This window comes from Ochotona princeps, chromosome 16 (genome assembly GCF_030435755.1).
Source record: "Ochotona princeps isolate mOchPri1 chromosome 16, mOchPri1.hap1, whole genome shotgun sequence".
Taxonomy (NCBI): Eukaryota; Metazoa; Chordata; class Mammalia; order Lagomorpha; family Ochotonidae; genus Ochotona; species Ochotona princeps.
The window spans coordinates 12801976-12822636 of NC_080847.1; the positions used below are offsets into that span (position 1 = coordinate 12801976).

The following is a 20661-nucleotide window of genomic DNA, read 5'->3' on the forward strand; positions in this document are numbered from 1 at the left end:
TGCACTGAGATCCCACATGGGCACCGGTTCATATCCCGGCAGCTTCACTGCCCTTACAGCTCCCTGCTTGTGGTCTGGGAAGACAATCAGGATGGCCCAAAGCCTTGGGACTCTGCACCCATGTGAAGAGACCTGGAGGAAGCACCTGGCTCCTAGCTTCTGCTTAGCCCAGCTCCAAACATTGAGGCTACTCAGGGAGTGAACCAGTGGATAGAAGATTTTTCTCTTCTCTCGATATATCTGTTTTTCCAATAAAATTAAATAAATCTTAAAAAAAAAAAACCTACAGGAGCCTGCAAGAACATGTCCTACTTAATGAAAAAGGTGGAGCAGTGGACACAGGCCCTGTTGTAAAAGGAGAATATGGCAGCACATTTGGTGCTGTAACAGAAGCACAGAACTAACTGGACAACCACCCCAAACAAACAATGACAGCAGAAAATCTCGGTGAATGGAACCATTGGACCCTGGGAGGGTGACATCATCCTCGGATCGGTGACATCGGCAGCACTTCAGATCTATCCAAACCACTTGGACAGAACCCTCGGAATGTGTACACATTGAGACTCTGGGTTGATATGAGGTGGCGGTTCCTCATCCCTGGGGACTGGGACGTGTGGAAAGTCAAGAGTGGTTTCCCCCTTTGTTTCTCCCCTTCCCCCAGGAATAACAAGAAGAAACAGCAAATTTGGAATCAATGAATTCACCCAGCTTTCTCTAAACCTCGATCCTTCCCACACTGATCAACCATGTAATCATTATTTTTAAAATTTTATTTAAATATAAAATTGAAATAGAAAATAATAAAATTTTTTTAAATAAAAAAAACTACAGAAGCCAGCATCTTGGTATAGTGAGTAAAGCCACTGTCTGTGATGCCAGAATCCCATATGGCTGCTGGTTAGTCCCAGGTCCTCGACTTTTAATCCAGCTTCCTGCTAAGGTGCCTGGGGAAGCAGTGGAGGAAGGCCCAAGTGCCTGGACCCTTGCTCCAAAATGAGACTTGGATGAAGCACCTGGCTCCTGGGTTTAGCCTAGCCCAGCTCTGGCAGCAGCCACCACTTAGGAGAGTGAATCAGCGGTTGGAATATCTGTCTCCCTTAACTCTGCCTTTCAAATTAATAATTTTAAAAACTGATGACTGTTTTCATTGGGGGAGTGGATAAGAGTTACAAGTATGGAAATGAAAGTGGGGAAAGAAAATAAGGGGGAAGAAAAAGAAAAAATTGAAGAGGTCATGAAAAGATCAAAAAAGTTTTCTCATCATTCTGCTGGTGCTATTTTACAACACTAGATGGCGCCATAGACTCATTTCATCTCATCTCGGCAAGAGTAACTAAGTCACCCAGAAAGTCACTTCCTGCCACTTGAGCTTTGGGCAGCAACTCTCCAGCCAAGATCTGCAAGGACTCTGCAGAGCAGCTGGGTAGCAAGATGACAGGGTCCAGCAGCCACACCTCAACCCACACTGCCCTCTACCCAGTGCTGCTATCATCACTACAAACAGTCCTGCCCACAAAGGGCAAGAGCTTGTCGAGTTACAATCTTTTTCTGGTTCCCCTGGTGTAAATATCCCTGCTGAGGAGACAGTATTTCCTCCAGAGTGGCCAACAAAAACCTCAGGAACACTGGACAGTAAATGTAGAAAGCAATTGGGATCTGGTGCACTTCAAGGTTTTAATCTATTTTATTCCCTGTTTAAATATATATATATGTATTTGTTTATTTTAAACTGATTGAAAGGCAGAGACTTCCAACTGCTGGATCACTCCCCAAATGTCTGGAACACTCAGGCCTAAGCCAGGCTGAAGCCAAGTGCCCGGAACACCATCTGCATGGCAGGCCCTGAACACTTGAGCCATCATCTGCTGGCATTAGGGTGCATCGGCAGGAAGCTGGATCTCAAGCTGAGCAGCTAGGACTCACATAAATGGGCACTCTACCATACAGGCGTCCCAGGCCTGGTCTGACCTGCTGTGCCACAATGCCTGCCCCCAATTACAGCTTCAATGTGGCTATGTTTAGCCACCAGCAGGGGCTCCCAGTCCATTAGATCTGATGTAAGCAAGAAATTAAATGTGCATGGACTCAGGGTGGTAGCCTAGTGGCTAAAGTCCTCACCTTGCATCTGTCAGGATCCCATATGGGTGCCAGTTCATATCCTGGCTGCTCTACTTCCTGTCCAGCTCCCTGCTTGTGGCCTAGGAAAGCAGTCAAGCACAGCCCAAAGCCCTGGGGCCCTACACTCATGTGGGAGACCTGGAAGAGGTTCCTGGTTCCTGGCTGCAGATCAGCTCAGCTCTGGCCTGCATCTGATTGGGGAGTGAACCAACGGATGGAAGATCTTTCTGTCTCTCCTGTTTGCAAATCTGCCTTTCCAATAAAAATAAATCTTCTTTAAAAAGTTAAATGTGCTTGCATTCAGCCACCGACACTGCAGGGCTTCGGAGGAACCTGGCTGACCCTCAAAGGCATGGGGGTAGAACTATCCACAATTTACACGTGTCTTTGAGCTGATGGAGGCCTGGGATGCCTCCAGCTTTGCACCAGCACAAAGCAAGCCCCTGCAGGACCTAACAAAAGAGTTTCTAAGAAGCCATGCGGAGGCATTTGCTGACACATAGGATGCAGGCACGCACACTGAGACTCACCACATTGCCCCCTCTTCCCCCCTCATTGCCTGCTCTTGCTCCCAGAACAAGTGAATATCCCAGCTCCACAGAGGCTAACCCAGCAGGGCCGAGTGCTAACTCCAGGGCCATGCTGCCACTGAATCCCAGATCCAAAAACCTATTACCCCTAAGGCTGCTCTGTCTGCTCCCTTGTCTGTGAAATGAAAAGGAAACAGAACTACCTGTTCCCTCAGGTTGTTGGAAGAATTCAATGCAGTGCTACGTGGACGGGGACTGAAACAGAGCAGCCACATTCGTACACTGCGTGTTGTCTCTCACAGCACGATTCTGCTTCAAGCCTCACACTCCTACGTGCTATTTTCCCAAAGCTCATAAACCTTGTTAGGTACAATACTACAGTGTTCATTTTGATGCAACTTCCATGTTTATTTTCCCTCTGTGAATTACTCTTACACCTCTGGCCCATTTTTTTGGTTGTTATTGTTCCTGCTGAGTTTGTTTTCTTGCTGACTTGTACTGTGGGTACTGTGGATCTAAATCGTGTGGCAACTTTCTTCTCTCCGTATCATCTACCCTATTGACTTGCTTGGGAAGGACCTTCATGCAACAGAAATGGTTTATTTTGATTTTTAAGTTGGTTTGTCATTTTTATTTGAAAGATAGACAGACACAGGGACAGAGAGATCATCCATCTACTGCTTCCCTCTCCCAAATGCTCAGACCATAGACAGAACTGGGCCAGATCAAAGCGAGAAGCCTGGAAGGCAACCCAGGTCTCCCAGGTGGGTGGCTGGGCCCAACTACTCAAGGCACCTGCTGTCTTCCAGAGTGCACACTGGCAGGAGTTCAGAATGCAAAGTGGAACCGGAAATCCAACTGAGGTCCCACACAAATGGAAGTGGATACCTCTAGTTGTGTCTTTTTTTTTTTTTTTTGAAGTTTGTTGTCTTATTACTTTAATCTACTAATTTTTTTTTATTCATTAATTACATTGTATTATGTGACACAGTTTCATAGGTACTAGGATTCTCCCTAGTTGTGTCTTAACCACTGTGCAAAATGCCACCCCAGGAACTCTTCATTTTGAGGTTGAAGAGTCTATGAATGTGTCCTTAGTGCTCGGTGATTCATATTCAGGAAGACCCCAGTTCAAGGTCTCCAGCCTCTTCCCATACGTATGTGTCTATTAGGATGAAGCTTTCGCCTCTCATATCAGATCTTTGCATCCTTTGCAATTCCACAACTTTCAGCTTTTCAGTTTTAAGTATTGACCTTCTTCAGGCTTTTGTCCTTCAAGTCCCCACGCCTTGGTTCGCAACCAGCGTCTAGTCTGCTGGAGTTGAGAGGACAGTAGCCCAGGTGCACGGGGTCTGAGAGGGGACGTGAGTAAGCGACCCCTTTGTATGCAGACTTAAACCTTCTCCACTGGTCTCTTTGCCCCAGGATCACCCAGCCTCCCTACTCCTTCTAGACTGTCTCCCAGTGGTTCTGCAGGATGAGGTAGCTTGTCTGTCATCGACATCCACTCCACAGTGTCACTGCCTGCTGCTCCGCTTCATCAGTCCTCCATCTGCTTTCCACTGGCCACCCTGGCTGGCCATCAGACCCCCAGCCACACTCTGTTGCAACCCCTTTATGAAACTCTCTTCCTCTTGGGTATGGCAAAAGACAGGGACTGGCCTGCTCTTTCCCCATGCACTGTTTCCAACCCAGTGGTGAAGTCAAATTCCCCACTCTTCCCCCAAGGCCGCACAATCAGTCCATTTACTGTCCGCATCCATGTCAGTGCCTAACCCAGAACCAGGTCCTCTCCTTGGTGACTGCTCCCTGTCTCCCACCAGCTCCCAGGGATCCTCACTCAATAAGGCCCGCGGGCCTGACTCAAGGACCTGCCTTAATCTGCTGCACCTGCCCAGCCACACCAGCCTCTGCCCACAAGCAGACCATGTCGGCCCCTTGACTGCTCAGGACACTGCACCTGATATACCAGTCCTGAATACCTCTGGCTTCTTACTGGACTAGCTCTTTCCTGCCTTCCAAGTCTTTACGTTAAATTCCCTCTTCAAAGATGCTTTCCCTAAACCCTGTATGCCATGAACCCCTTCTCCCCAACCTGACTCCCCTACCTTCCTCTTTATCACATAAGCTGTTCCAGGGGTCTCCTGCAACTACTCCTTCTGGAGGGCAGGACAGGCTGTCTTGCATCCCTCTGTGGGTGCCTGGACACTCCAGTAGTGTTGAACACCGAATGTACTATGTGTGTTTCTGTCCAAGCAGTCCTATGATAAAGTTGAACTTAAGTGGGTACAGCAAGAGATGAATAAGAACTACAAATAAAAATAATAATATAGTATAATAAAAGTTATGTGTATGTGACACCTGGAGCACACAATCTTTTTTCCTCTCATTATTAGAAAAACTCTTATCTTTTCACCCAAAGGAAGCATTTTACTGCTTCTCTATCTTTGGCATATCTGCACTCCTACCATCACTGATCCTGTCCTTTGGGGTCCTTGTTAAGTAAAAGGGCTACTTTAGCACAAGCACCACAGGGCTACTGCGGTCTGATGGGCAGGCAGCATACAGTGTGGACACACCGGACCAAGGGATGACTGACAGCGGCACAGAGCAGGACAGCATGCTACTCAGAACAGCGTGCAACTGCACAATTATGAACTGCTTATTTCTGGGATTTTCCATTGATTCTTTTCAGATTGACCATGGGCAATTCAAATAGGGGAAAGTGAAAACACAGATAAGTGAGACTACTATACTCCCTATTTTAACCAATTACAGTGAGGTGGTGAACAACCATGGCTTATAAGATCAAAAAGTTCAGGGGAAACATGAATTTCCTCTAAAAGCAAAACAATGCCCTTATACCCACAGCCCACCAGGGCACAGTGCAATGCTGTAAAGGCCATCCCTCAGCTAAATTGCTGCTGTCACATCACCGCTCCGGCTATTCCCAATGTAATTACCCAGGAAATGGACCCAGAGTTGCCCTTGAGAGACTGGACAAGACTCTTGCCAACTGGCTTTTGGCAGGAGGCCCAGACATGCACTAATGACACTCCAGGGCAGAGGGCCATAGTCCCAGGCGGGACCAGATCACGGCGAGGACTGCAATGACTCCCACTTCCCAGGATTCTCTCCCCCAACAAAGGAAGACGGTGCAGCTTCCTGCCTGCATTCCTTGTGAGCCAGAGTATTTTGTCTAACATAACCCCTAAGCCAGGCCTCTTTCATTTAAGAACCACACTCACACTCGACAGCCAAGAGACAGACAAGACACTGATCTGAGAGCACGTCCCCTGACCAGTGACGGGACATTACTTCTATGCTGTTGTGTAACATGTTTCCACAGCATTTACAGGCCCAAAACAGCACACGCTTGTTATTTCACACCTTCTGGGGGCCAGCAGCCCAGGCACCACTAACCTAGGTTCTTGGGTCAGAACTGTTCCAGGCTGAGGTCCAGGACGGGCTGTCATCACCTCGAAGCTCACTAAGGAAGCTCCAGCACCATGGGCAGGAGCTAACCCTTGGGCCGCTGGCCTGAGGGCCTCAGTTCCCTGCTGGGTGCTGACACAAACTGGGCCCCCCGACAGGGCACTAGTTTCATTTCCAAGTACACACAGCTGAGAAGGTGACAGTGAGCTGGCCAGAATTCAGACACAGAAAAGTATGAACTTTCTAGAAGGGCAATAGGAGCCCCAATATTCAGAAGGGCAAAGCTCCCCAGCCTGGTGAAACCCTTCCTTACATAAAGTATTACTGGCCCCTGCATGCAAAAGGCTGCCCTACAGCTTCCCAAACAATTCCCTATCCTTGGCTAATTTTATCTGTGTGTAGGGGTTGGTGGGGAAGGGAGTGGTTCTTTCTGCCAACTTAGTTTTACTTGAAACACTTCAGAATAAGAAAAAAAAATTCAGACTATAATAAAAGCAAGGATAGGTCATTTGAAACCTAGAGGGAAGAGCCATGTAAGAAGTGATTACATTATGTTATTCCCTAAAGTCAGTTTTTGTCATTGTAGTAGCAGAAGTGTTTGTGTCACTTCCAGCTTTTGACACAATCCTCTAGACAATGTGCAGAAGATTTCACTGTGGTTATATGTAAGATGCAAATGCTCAAAAACTATGATCACGGAAAAGTGAATGGGCAAAAGCCCAGGCTTACAAGACAGCAAGGACCAGGAGAGAAGGACATCTCCCTGGTTGTTCCTGCTTAGAGTAAAAGGTGCAATGCAGGGGTGAGGCTAGCCAAACAAAGCCAGCTGCAAAGGGAGATATGGAAGGAGCTGTTGGGGTTTTTAAGTGTTTCTGGAAGGATCTGAAGGAAACCAATACAAGAGCTGCCCCAGGAGGCAATCTGAGCTCCAGAGTGGGGGTCTTCACTGAAGAACCTTCCTGCCCCTAAATATGGACCCCTCACCATTTTTAAATAAAGGTGCATAATCAACAGTCCAACTCCTCGTACTGGGCTCTGCTGAGAAGTGGGGCCCGCATACACCGGCCTCCTGAATACCAAGATCAAAGCTTGACAGCCACCAGCAAGCCACTGAACACAGCCACAGCAGCCCTGGGAAGGAGCTGAGGACATCACAGAGCCACAGGAGACAGGATAGCACACAGGGCCAGCAACAGAACCCATGTTGACGAACATGAGCTGGGATCCCTGAGGCCTCAATCCAAGATGCGCCTTGTGTGACACACGATATCCTGTCCTAGCATAAAGAAGACTCCGTGTCTAGAACATGCACAGAACAGGCTGGCAGGACCACGGCCAGCCAGGAACAGTGGCAACTCTGGGGCACAAGGGTGGGAGGACAGTTTCCAATTGAATGTTTGTGTCTTATTTGAATTTACTATGAGATAACATGTCATGGCACAAGCTCCAGTGCTGGTGCATGAAGCCTGCTTGGTGGGGGTGGAGGTCACTCCCTGAGCAGAGCACAGCCAGTCCATGGTGTGGGCTGTGAGAAAGCAGTGTCCAAGTCAGATGTGTCAAAATCCATCAGCAGGGTGACCTGTCTCATCTCGGAACCCCTAACTGCCTAAAAATGGTGGGAGACAAATCCTTGCAAGACCATGAGCTCCAGAGGGGGAGGATGGAGGGCCCCTGCACCATGCCGGGGCTCATCTACCTTGGCATTTGTTAGGTGGGTGACTCTTCCTGAGCTGCTCTCTGAAGCCCACTCGACCCAAAACCCCCAGTGGGGGTTGAAGTGGAGGAACATTGAGAAGGGGCAGTAAGGCAGCTGACCAAAGGCTGAAGCCAATGGCCCCTGGACAAGGCCTTATCTGGCCATCCTGAGCTTGGGGCTGCCTCAGTTGATGACACACGCACACTTCTCCAAGCCAGCAGGATTGGAAGGTCTGTAGGGCCCAGGGGCCTCTTGCTTCTTTCGAGAGTGATTCTGCAGACATCCAGGCCAACACCACCCACAGCTGCTGACTGTTTATTGCACAAGACACTGGCAATACCAAGGCAGGGCGGGTGTAACAAAACAATCTGTCCACCAAGCTGGGGCTATCACGGGGCATTCCGCACAGACACTTCAATTACACACACACATGTATGCACACACATGAACACGCAGGAATACCCATGACCCTGACATTTCCCAATTGCCCAGGTAGCTCACACTCCTGCCTGTACCAAGAGCGCCTGCATGGTGACATGCGTGGGGAAGTACAGCAAGTGACCAAGGGGACAGAAGGGCTTGAGCTGCAGTAAGCTGTGCCCCCCACATCAGCACGCACACACACAGTGGCAGCCGCAGCCTGGAGAGAGCTGAGGAGGTGACACTACCCTTGCATCGCCCCAGAGCTGGCCTGAGAGCCTGAGGATGGGGCTCAGCACTGAAATGCTGGGGGTCTGCAGCAGGCAGTCTGCCATGGTTGCTACTCCAGCACCCCAGAGGACCTGTGCACCTTGAAGACGTCAGCCAACAGCAGAATCCCCCTTGTTGTTGGAGGCTGGCTGGAGCTCAAGAAATCAAGTCGGCCTCGCAGCAGCTTAGGGCCCTTCTGCTGGTTCCCATGGGTCAGCACAGACACCCCCTCAGCAGCCAGAGTGGGCTTTGCTCTGAACAACACTGACAGCCAGCCTGGACAGCCAGTACCTGGCAATGGAGCTCTCCTCCAGGTTAGGAGGGCCAAGGCCAGGAATGGTGCTCACAATGCCCACCTCCCACTGTGTGGGGGCCCTGAGGGGAACAGCTGTTGGGGAGAGGCTCTGACCAGTGGCACTGGGACCTACACGGCCCCACAGGGCCAGGGCCCAACTCCTTGATCCAGAGTGACAGCAGCATACCGAAAACAAAACATAAAGTCACCCTACACGAATGCTTCAAGTTTATATAAAAGGACAGAAGACGACGTACGGAGTCTGCTGCACCCTCCCTCAGACACTCAGGCCACAGGCTCGACCCTGCTGGGTGAAGACGCAAGGGGCTGGCAGGAGCTGGGTCTGAGCCCTGGCTGGAGTCCAGCAGCCTTGGCCTCCCACCCAGGGAGGGCCAACTCACACTGTGCCCGACCTCCAGCTCACTCAGCTGGCCCAGGGCAGACACCGACCCTCAGACACTCAAACACCACACCTGGGGTTGGTCTGAGGGGAAGGAAGGGTGTTCTAGAGAGAGGCAGCCCTCCAGACTTTGCAATGGGTGAGGTGGCCAAACGTGATGGGGTTTTATTCCAGACTGCCAGAGGGCCTCCTGGGGTCACTTTGGCCACCAGAAAGCTGGCAGGGTGATTCCATGTGGGGCCACCACCCATATGGGCCTCCTGAGGGGCTATGTGGCCAGCAGCCTCTTAGGCAGGGAGGACTCTGAACTACACGAGAGCTGGGGATGTGGGAAAGGGCAGGCTAGATAGATTACTCCTGTCCGAAGCCCTCGGTCTCCTCAACGGCGTACAGTAGCTTCTCCTTCAGCTGTTCATAGCTCTTGTAAGGGGGCAGATCCAGCCGGTTGAAACTGTTGAGAGAGGAGACAGTAGCAATTGCTCCCTGCCACAGCCTGGCCAGGGGGAACAGAAGAGCTCAAGCCACCAGCGTGGATCCTGCAACAGATGCCAGGACCCAGGGACCTGGGTGACAACACACGAGCTAAAGGCTCGTCGGAGGTGGAACAGTGGTGGCAGCAGCTTTTAGTCAACTAAGCCAGAAGTGACTCAAAATGTAACACCTGGCAGGTGAGGCGCCTGAGACAAGAGTGGCCCAAGCACATCATGGTGCCACCCTCCAACCTGCCCCCCCAGGGCCCTGAAGCTGGTACATCCACTCCCCAGGCTTTACTGGAAGTTCATCCGGCCTGTGAAGCTTGGCTCTTCCTACCCAAACTGGCATGCTTACCAGGTATGGCTTCTGGGCAGCCAGGTTTCCTTGCCAACCTTGTCGATGCAGAACTTCTGGGGTCCATTGCTCCCTGTGGTTGAGGAGAAAAGGCACCTGTCAGCAGAGATGTCTGGCTCCCCATGCACAGTGGGACAGGGACTCCACAGCTGGAGGTTCCAGCTCTTCCTCCTCCCCCTCTACTGACTTGCTTCAAGAAGACAGCAGGAGCTACCCTCATGCCAGCTGGGACGCAACAGGCAAAGGACCACGCACCAATGAGTTCGGCGAATCCCCCGACAGGCAAGCGGCAGGTTCCAGTCACAAACTGCAGCAGGCGGATCCTCTTCTCATTGTCCATCTCCTTCACCACCTGGAGCTCCGCACAGTCAAGGCACAGTCAGCGACACACTCGGCTCAGGACTTCAGTCCCATGAGGAACCCCTACATCAGCTGGGCCAGACGAGGCAGGGTGTGACAGCCACCAGCCTAGGAAAGCCCTGGCTGTTTCCTCCAAGTGGCTGTGTTGGCAGACGGGATATTTTTTTGTTTTAGAACACCTTGGCCCAGGTACTTACTCTCTCCATCTAGGTTCTGCCTTTTTAAAAAAATGCTAAGGATGAGAGCGACTGTTTCATGGGCACAGACTCTTTGTGGAGGGACAAAACACTTGGTGTGGTAAACTCACAACATCTTGAACGTGCTAGCAGCCACTGGACTGTGTGTCTTAAAAGACTTAAAATACAGAACTGAATAAACATCACCCCCACGAGAAATGTACATGCATGTACACATCTGTGATTTTTTTTTTGCTGTGTTTGCCAATAACAACAACAAAACCTACACACACAAAGGGAGCCAACACATTCAACCGAGGATCATGAGCTCAGTTCTCTGCTACTGCGAGCCCGCCTCCCCATCTCACATGGCTGGAGGAAGCCACAGTGCCAGTGGCCACACTCCTGCCAGCCTGCAGGCTCAACCGCAGCCCTCCCCACTAACATGCTAGCTGCCCAGAGCCCACCCATGGCTGGGAAAGACAAGGAGAAGGCTGAAAGGGAAGAATCCTTGGGTCTGAGATTCAGTCAGGTCCTTTTTCCTTTGAGTGAACCCTACACTTTCCTGCCAAGATGCCTGTCCCAGACGGGACCCACCTGCCAGAACCACTGGATCTGCTTGCTGCTCTTGGTGTAGTGCCGGTAGATGGTGTTCTTCTGCCAGTCGCTCAGGTCTATCTCCTGCATGCCGCACAGCATCAGCTGCAGGAGGCAAAGCGTCAGCATCGCGCTTACCCAAGGATTACTCAAGCCCTTTCTTTCTCAAAACAAGCATCAGGGTAGGGACTGAGGAGCCGGTTCAAAACCACCTGCCTGCTGGTCCCATCCCACCAGGAGTGTCTGGGTGCTTAGGGTGGGCACATCAGGAAACAGGGCACAGGGCAGTGACCACCAGCACTCACCTCCAACTCTTTCTCATCAAAGTAGCGCAGCCACTCGAGTGGGGCTACCTCGTTGAAGCCGTCCAGGAAGGCTTTGGTCTGCTCTTCCACACCACGGGTGAAACGCCAGTCAGTCAGCAGCCTAGAGGCAAAGACCCGAGATCTCTGTTCAGGTGGGCCATGACACGACACTGGCAAATCCAGTGTGCTCAAATCCTGGCACCCCAGCACCAAGGGCAGCCTGAACACCTCCCAGACAACAACGGGGTTGTCTGTGTGGCAGACAACCAAGTGCTTGAACCCCTAGCACCTCCCCTCTGCTTCTGCCACCCCGTTGCTGCCTGAGCCCGAGACGTGGGGCAGTGGACATCCAAAGACACTCATGAGGCCTGCAGTACATGCTTGGGAAGGTACCACAGAGTCCACCTTACAGGGGATGCTCACTGGTGGGCACAGAAATCTTGTGGCTTGAAAAAGACCAGCACCTCCTTGCAGCTCCCTTCCCCCTTCAACCAAAAAGAGGGCAGCCTATGGCACCCACTCCAACTCCAGACACCACACTGGACCTCAGCCAGCCTTAGGGCAGATGTAAATGGGGGTTCTTTCCTTCCACGTGCAGCGTGGCCGATGTAAGAGTGGGAAAAACTGTTTGCCACTGGGTCTCACTTGCCTTGCTGCAGCCCCCTCCAGGGACCAGAGCTGACCACCCTACACAGGACTCACATGATATATTCCTCCTTGTTCTCCTCAGTAACACGGATGCTCTCGCCACCGGCCTTTAGCTCGTGTGTTGTCACCTTGCCCAGTATCTCCATGTCCTGGATAAAGTACAGCTCCAGGCCACACTCTTCCAGGTTGTTCTCTCTAGGGGCACAGAGGGAAGGGAGAGAGACAGGCAGACAGAAAGACAAGGTGAGTCTCAGGAAGGTCTTCCCTTGACCCTGCTCTGTCACTAGTACCATGGGACACCAATCACTCACAGTCAGCCCCAGAACTGCCCTGCTGGGGACCCACAGGCTGCTCATCTCCACAAGCACTGGTAAGGTCAGAAGAGCCTGGGTGGCTGTGGCAGATGGCAGTGAGGCCACGGGCACATCCTGCATCCTCCAGGGCAGGGATAGGAAGGGGACTCACTTGATCCACACAATGGAGTTGTAGAACTCAGGGTCGATGGACTCCAGGTCTTTCAGGGTGGGTCTCTTGTTGAGCATCCGCTTGTAGAAAGGCAAGGTGAAGCCTGTGTCGATGAACTTGCCATGGTATAGAGCCTGGCGGGGGAGGAAGCAAAGGGGTTTAGCCCATTCCAGCCAGTGCCAAGGCTCTCAAATGCTCCACATCAAAGCCCCCTCCCGGCTTTCACCCCTTCTGCAGACTACAGGGTTGAGCTGGGTAGACCATTGGCAAACCTTCCTCTGGCCCCCAGCTGCCCAGCCTACCTGCCTGGCTACCCATTTAATAGGAGCTTGCCTCTGAGCACAGAGAAGACTTGTTCAGAAGAGCTCCAGGGGGCAGCCCTGACTCATGGGCACTCAGAGTCGGGTGGCAGAGGTGGCCAAAAATAATGCAGACACTGTGGACGGTGAGAGCTGGCAGCCAGCGGTGAGTAATAGTCTAGGGTTTTGCCAGTCTGTCCAGCCAGCTGCCAGGCCAGGCCAGGTCATCTTTATAGCCGGGAAATTCGTGCCCACTTCCGCAGCCCAGCACCTTGGCCAACAATTTGCAGACGAAGGGAAGGGCTCTAGCTAGTCACAGACTCCGGGGGCCCTCAAGTCCTTCTGAGGGCACAAAGTGGGACGAGACACTCAGGAAGGGAGGAGATAAAGCAAAGAGAAATACAAAGACACCTTAAATGACCCACAAGGCAGCTGGCACTGACACTCCCCAACAACCCACAAGGCGGCAGGCTTGAGGCTTCTGCGGGCTCTCCTGCTTCCCTTTGGGATTTCCACATTGCCTGGGAACGGACATAAGCCCACTCCATGTTCACACGGCACCCGTTTCTACAGAGTCGGGGTCCCGCCCACACTTTCGCCCACCCTCTCAGGGATCCTTCTGCTCCTTGTACCAGCTGGTCTGCTAAGTTATGTTCCTAGCTGGTGCTGACTGCAAATCCCCGTCCAGAAGGCATGAGCACCTTGGCTGGACTTTCCCCAGTGCTGCTCCCACGGCTCATTACGGAGGGGGCAGCAATGCTGTCTCTCCTCAGCCCCACAGCATGCAGTAGGCGAACCTTCACATTCAGTGAAATTCAATTCCTCCACGAGTCAGTGTGGGAAGCCCTCTGCTATCTGTGGGGGGGCACTGAGACAGATGGGTGTCTCCAGCACTCCCCCAGCTGTCTGCACCTTTATAATAGGAGGCTTCTGACGCAGGTGTTAGTGCCCAGAGAAGAGGCAGCAGCACAGGGCCTGCTGTGTGTGCCTCATTTTACCTGGTGCACATGGGCCGACCTCCTTGGGGGCTGACCTTTTTGGATTCCCAGTGCCCCTGAGAAGCTTCACCAGCATCAGGAAGGAGAAGCAGAGAGGAAGCTCTTGGGACCAGGGCACCCTGCTTACCATAGCAATGAACCTGCCGATGAAGCGGAAGTAGGTGAGGTGGTCAGGGTTGATGGAGGAGGCAGGGTTGATCTGTAGGCAGTAGTTGTTCTTCCCGGCATATTCAAACAGACAGTACATTGGGTTGAGCACCTCATGCGACAGGAGGAAAAACCACTCTCTGAGAGGGAAGAAAGGAAACAAGAATAACACATCCTTCCTTATATACCTGCACAGGAGCTGCGACTGCTGTCACCTCTCGGGTAGGGTGGAGACACGTCATCGTTGCCAGGCTAACAAGCATAAACAACCACACAAAAGGTGGATGGTGTGGACCGAGGTGAGCCGGGACGATGTGCACTTGAGGATGACAACTCAGGAAAACCTGCCAGTGGGCTTGGCGGCTTCTAGGTAGTGCATTCCAAGACTTTACATCCCAATACTGAGAGCTTTTAATGACCAGGGGCTTCTTACACCCTGGGCTGCCAGGCACAGATGTGTGGGCTATGCGCTGCACAAGGGTGCTAGGCTGAAGTCTCACAGACTGCCACATTCATTACAACAACCTCCCTGCAAAAGTACCACATGCAGAGCACCAACCCTGTTGCCCTCCCTCCCCAAGCAGGCAGCAGGACATGACTAGACAGGAACATGTTCTCAAGCCCTGACCACACAGACCCTACAAACCCTGCTGCCCCCAGACTATAGACCCCAGCAGCCACACCATGGATATCTCATCGTCCTTGCACGCTGTCCTCCATTCACCTCACATCTCCCCCGCCCCCATAGGCTGCAGGTATTCATGTGATCAGACACCCACACCTTAGTGTCTAATTTGCATTCTAAGTACAGAATTCCAAGTCCTGTGTGGCTTGGCCTAAGCCAGCAGATGTCCCAAGGGGGCCAGTCCCTGGCTGCTGGGCTGATGTGGCTGGGCAGATGAAGAGTTCTTCAGCGCAGAGGGTGCCCTAGTATCCTGTCCGTGGTTCTACCCTGTGGTAGAACAGCATGACGTAACCTACCATAGGGTAAAACCACTGGCAGGACACAGAGAGAGACACACACAGGCAGGAGCCACACCAGAAGCTCACCAAGCAGAGCCTGGAAAGAGGTCACCACAGGAAAGAGAGCCATCCGTCTACGGGGCGGGGGCCCCATGCCCAGGGCAACACCAGCAGCAAGCAGGGGACCAGGCCAGGGAACCCAACACCAAGCGAGAAGACACCCCCACACCGCCAGAGGCCAGCGAGCTGAGGTCACTGCCCCTCTGAGACGCTCCTTCCGTCTGCCTCGCTGTCCGAGGTGGCCTGCTCCCAGCGAGCCTGTTCACTCTGCAGTGCGCAGACTGAGGACAAGCCACACTGGGGCCCTTGAGTGGGGATGCATTGGTCGTTTTTATTGTTACTGTTTCTACCTGCAGGACATGCCACTGAGGAACAGCCAAGGTCTTGAGAGTGTGACACAGCTCACACACCAGATCTGTGGCAAGGTAATGGATACCACCTGCCCCAGCTGCCCCAAGAGGAAGGCAAGCTCACAGTCAGGGCAGTGGATAGTTACGCAGCCCTGATATTTGGCCACTGCCCACTGACCCTGCCAGGCTGGCAGGTGGAGAACAGAAGTAAGGATGTGTTGGCTCCTAAAAAGAGCTGCTTCCCTAAGCCATCCCCTGGGAGGCCCCAGCCTGCCCAGGACCCAATGACCAAAGTGCTAAAGCCTGTCCTAGTGGGGACCCCAGGACTCTGCTGCACCCAGTGCCCATGTGGAATGCCCTCAGGGAAGGACCAGGAACTCAGTCATCCCCACACCCACTCTGAATGATGCATGAGAAACTCTGGGAATGAATCCGAGTCAGCGGGAGGCCAGGGACCCTGGAGTCTGGGGAGGGGGGGCTGGCACAGCCTCTGGGGACGCCTGAGCTCACCTGGCGATGCCTCCGTAGTCCAGCCCCTCCTCGCCACGCATGATGATGTAGAGCCGGCGGCGCAGGTCGTAGGGTTTCATGTTCATGATCTGGGAAGAAAGAACATCATGGCCAGCCTGTCACTTGCCCTTCCAAAGTAACAGGGGGTTGGAGGGACCTAAGACCTCCTCCCCACTCCCCCAGCAGACACAGTCACCAAGGCTCACAGTTATAACCTGGGTACAGTGGATACTGTCTAACCTGTTGGAAAGAATCCTCAAAAAGGGTCTGCCTGGAAACGTTGATCTTCACATGGCTGGGCAGGGCATTTGACTAGGAAGAAAAGAGAACACTGCAAACAGGCCTTCCAGGGGGACGACGATGTGTCTGGTGTGTGTATCCCAGGCTGCAGCGAGAGCACGGGGGCCCAGAGAGGAAGCTGGACCCTGGGGACAGTCAGCTGGGGCTGAGGGACGTGTGTTGGCCCCAGTCAGGCCACATGCATGCCTGTGTCCACACCGGGAAGGGAATGCCCCAGCTGCCCTGGGAGTCCCAGGTGCAGAACTCACATGGCAGAGGAAACGGAACTGGTGATACTTCCATCGGAAACTGCGGTCATAGGCACCGGGGGAGCCTTGCTTCGTCCTGGGAAAGGAAAGATGTTCCAGAAGCCAGGTGAGCTCTCAAGAACAGGGCGACCTGTCTTCATCCGCCCTAAGGAAAGCTGACACTATGTTAACTTACAGGCAGGAGGAGCCGGGCATACGAGAGAAATGACTGTCACTAACAATGACCGGGCCTCCTGCTTTTTCAGAAACACATGTGTGACTTCAATAGCTGACAGAATCCTTCCTACACATGGCCACTAGAGGGCAGTAGGCAGCAGAGTGTCCAGGGGTCCCCCTCCCATTCGGCCTCCCAGGACAAACCAGTGCGGCCAGAGCCTCGTGATATCCTTACCCGGATTCAAACCCAGGGCGAGGATCCTTAAAGGTGGTGGTGCGGGTGTTGTGGTCCACGAAGTACCGCACGCCCTCACTGGTGTACTTCATCTCCCACCCTGGAGGCAATGCTGGCTCCTGGATCATGCTAGAAACAGGTGGGAAAGGGTGACAGACTGACCCCTCCTAAGGGGCCCAACATACAGGAGGCAGGGGTTCCCATGTTGCTTTGTCTCTGCTTTCACCCAGTGCTGCGCAGCCTTTGGTGGAAGGGGAAGGGAAAGCCTGAGGATATGCACCTGGCAACACCTGAGTCACAGGGAGCCAACTCACGGGCATGAAAAGGTCATTTGATATCACAAGGCTAAAAATCTAGCCCAAGGTGGACGACTGGCCTGAGCAGCCATGGTGATCCTGATGAGTGCCCAAGCCCTGTATCTCGGGGGTATTGGAAAGGCATTCCCTCCCATTCTCAGCAGCACACAGACCAGCAACACCTGCCAGCAGGGAGGTATCCTTAATGGATGACTTGTGAGTTCCTGTTAGACTGACACTATCTGGTGAGACTATCAGGGCACATGTATAGCCAAAGGTTCCCAGCCCTGGAGGACAAATGCAGACAAGGCCACTTGGCAAGTGGTGGAGCTGCACACAGGCCTGGCCTGTCCCCCTTACTTCCAGGCCCTTACCCCTGGGTCCGAGGGTCCTCCCACTGGGTCGTGCGTGTGTTATGGTTCACGTAATACACCCGACCATTGTCCTGTCTTTTCTCTGCCATGGGGGAACAAAGAAAAAAGAGAGAACAGTCAGATTCAAGTAACTTAAGCCAACGTCATTCCCTCAGCTCCCACTTCCCGGGTGCGGCACCTGTATTCCTGCCCCCGTCACCAGTCAGGCAGAGAAGTGGACCTGGCCACACGACAGCCTTTCCCTGCTGGAGGTTGGGGAAGGGACACAGTGCAGGGTGGGCGATTATGTGCTGCTGGGTTGCTTTTCTTGTCAGAGGGAGGGGGTGATATGGCAATACAGAACAGGGCAGCGGCTCAACGTAGGCATAACTGCATCCAGCTGTGGTAGCAGGGACCCCCTCAGGCCTAGGCCCTGCCTCACTCCAAGGCTAGCACAAGGAGGTAATGCATCCCTACCAGGCAATTTGAAGAAAAAAATGAGAGGTCAAGGCCCCAAACCCAAAGGTCATCACTTTTCCCACAAAGCCCTAGGCTTCAAAGCTGTTTCTGCCCTGCAAACAAGTGATGCAGACAGCTCTTCCCTCCTGTACAATCAAATGCAGGCCAGGACATCAGACTCCCAGCTCCAGAAGCTAAGGAACCCTAAAACTGAAAGGGGCAGGAGGGGGGCACCAGCTGTGCCCGCTGAAGATTTAGGCCATGAAGCTCACAGTATCAAGCCACAGACTGGTCTCTCCATCTCTGCCTTACCTGTTGTCTGTTACTGGATGAGAATTTTCCAAAGACAAACATTATTTGTCAATTAGACCCTAATGAAACTGGAAAAATAAGTAAGTGAAATAAAAATAACAAAAGCAAAGGTAAAGAAGAGCAGGGAGTGACTAGAGGCGCAGATGAAGACAGACCTGCAGCGGGAAGCTCCCCAAGAGGGTCCGTGCCCACCCAGGAGCCACTGCTCTGAACAGCACACCCCAGGGCTGCTGTGTGCGTGGGCTGCTCTCTGTAGCCTGGGCTGTATTTCTGGCACTAAGACTACCAGGAGGCTTCTCACAACCCACTGAGCTGCTTCCAGGAGCTGACAGGATCTCAGGAGAGCACTGAGCTCAACCTCACTCCCAGAAGTAGGTAGAGAGGGCTGCAGAGGAGTCCCACATGGGTCTCAACCTGAGGCAGCCCAGCTTCCACAGTAGCACTCGGGACAGCCGTGGGTGCACCTAGAGCCGCAGAGCAGGACCCAGGATCTGAGTGCAGGAGGAATGCACTCATCATCAGTGCTGTTCATTTGGCTCCGCTGCCCTTCCAGCTCATTCTTACCATCCCTGGGGAGGCGGCCTCTGCCACAGTCCTGGGAAAGCAACACAGAGGAAGGCTCCCTGGCGTTGCCAAGGAAGTTCTGTTTCTCAGCTGTGCACTATTACAGGCTTGTGGGTCTTTTCCGACTGCTTGCAAACAGCAGACTCAGACCATAGCTCTCCTATTCCTACCTCGAATATCTTCCCCCTGAGCACTTGGGAATTGTTTTGCAGGCTCTACCACAGCTTTTACTTGGTGGCCAACGTTCAGCAGCACTGGACTGGAATAAACTCACTTAACCAGGCTACAATGCCTGCTTCTGTAAAACCAGAAACAAACTCCAGGCCTCCCAGGTCTAGATCACTGGCTGCCAAGTGGGACCGTGGATTCTTGTTTACCCTGACGTACCCACCTCCAGCACAGGTAAAGGATCTCAAAGTACCTGCTCTCAGATTTGACTGTTCTCTGAGGTATCTGTGGACTCCGATGCGTCCAGGGAGCCAGGAAGGCCAAAATTCCATATGCATGTGGAAGCCTCACTTCTAGAAGACCCAGAAGGTTCCTGAGTGCAGGAGTGGCAGTTCGCCACCTGATGCCTTGCAGGTCTGTGGGAGCCCAACAACCTCTCACCTTCCCAGCAGGGAGCAGGGGGTTCTGTTCCGAGACCGCCTGCTTACCCAGGCGGGTGCCCGCCAAGCTGCAGGCAGCTTCCCAGCACACACTCCTCCTCCTCTGCTGCTGAGAGGTTCTCCCACCAGGTTAACACCATCTGTGAACACTGCCAAGCCAACATTTACTGTCTTCTGCTGGCCCAATCAATCAATTAAACCCAGCATGTGCCATGTCCTGGGAAAACTGCCCTCAGTGGTCCCCGGGGACTCTTGCAGGACTGAACGATAGCAACGACATCTTGCCCCGCTTAGACAGCTGCAGGATGTGCTGCCTCTCACCATCCCTGGTGACCCCCGAGTGCAGGGCAGCCGTAAAGACCAAGTCACGCGTATCCTTTCCTTAACACTTGCGGGCAGGTGGCCCCGGACTGGAGATAAACAAGAGGCGACCAGCAACAGCAAGGGGGGCCTGGCCTGCCGTCCCTACTCCCAGTGATGCCCTTCAAGGGCACTGCCACCCATGCTTTGCTCACGCCTCTGCCTCTCCACAGCCTCTTCACTGCCGGGCCACAAGTACAAAGGTGGCTGCCACCACACAAAACGTGCTGCCATCTTCCAACAGCTCAGCTGCCAACAAAGGTGACTAGGCCGGCTCCTGACAACTGCACGGTTCCAGACCCACAAACCCATTCTGGAATCACAGTCGAAATTCTTAATGACAGACTGGACTCCTGAGTAGACACATTGGGACTCAAGGCCCAAACGTGCAGTCCCACAGCAGCTCAGGGACGCCTGCCCTCCTTCAGCTGTGGCAGGGGAACACCACGGTGGCCTTGGAGGAGCTCAAATTTTGTTCCTAACCTCCAGTGGTCCATCTTGGGCTACTGTCCTGGCTAGGCTTCCCAGAGAGTGGGCTGCAGAGAGCCAAACAGGAAAATGAGGGGCACAGGTGGGAAAGGAAGCCGCATGGGAAAAGAGGTCGGAGCAGCGGCCATTACGTTCGTTCGGTACTTACCCCAGCCGGGAGGGAGGGGGCCCAGGGGATCATGGTCAATCGAAGTGCCTGAAGACTAGACACAAGAAACAGCAGAACACAGAGGTTAAAAAAAGCCACTGCTTACAAATAAAAACACCAATGATGCGTTGCAGAGGGCGCAGAGGGACCGTAGGTGGCATCTGCTCCTCCCCAAAGTCTTGTTAAAAAAAAAAAGGTAGAAAAACCAAAAAGGAATTCTGTGCACAAAGGGCCAAAACATGTCTGGAGAAGAGTGTGGC

General features: G+C 52.9%; 1 protein-coding gene across 2 annotated transcripts in view; it reads right to left on the minus strand.

Moving 5' to 3' along the window:
- Positions 1–8084: 8084 nt before the first annotated feature.
- The window catches only part of WWP2 (WW domain containing E3 ubiquitin protein ligase 2), a 122272-nt gene continuing 109695 nt past the window's right edge, over positions 8085–20661 (minus strand). The window contains exons 11-24 of one of the 2 annotated variants that reach the window (XM_058675112.1): positions 20402–20456; positions 17483–17564; positions 16813–16941; positions 16422–16497; positions 16114–16185; positions 15874–15962; positions 13971–14130; positions 12547–12680; positions 12136–12276; positions 11434–11554; positions 11129–11233; positions 10251–10347; positions 9996–10068; positions 8085–9618 (exon numbers count right to left, since the gene is read on the minus strand). In XM_058675112.1, coding sequence (XP_058531095.1) covers positions 9519–9618; positions 9996–10068; positions 10251–10347; positions 11129–11233; positions 11434–11554; positions 12136–12276; positions 12547–12680; positions 13971–14130; positions 15874–15962; positions 16114–16185; positions 16422–16497; positions 16813–16941; positions 17483–17564; positions 20402–20456 — 1434 coding nt within the window. In that variant the 3' untranslated portion in view covers positions 8085–9518. The other variant, XM_058675113.1, reaches the window with a different exon arrangement.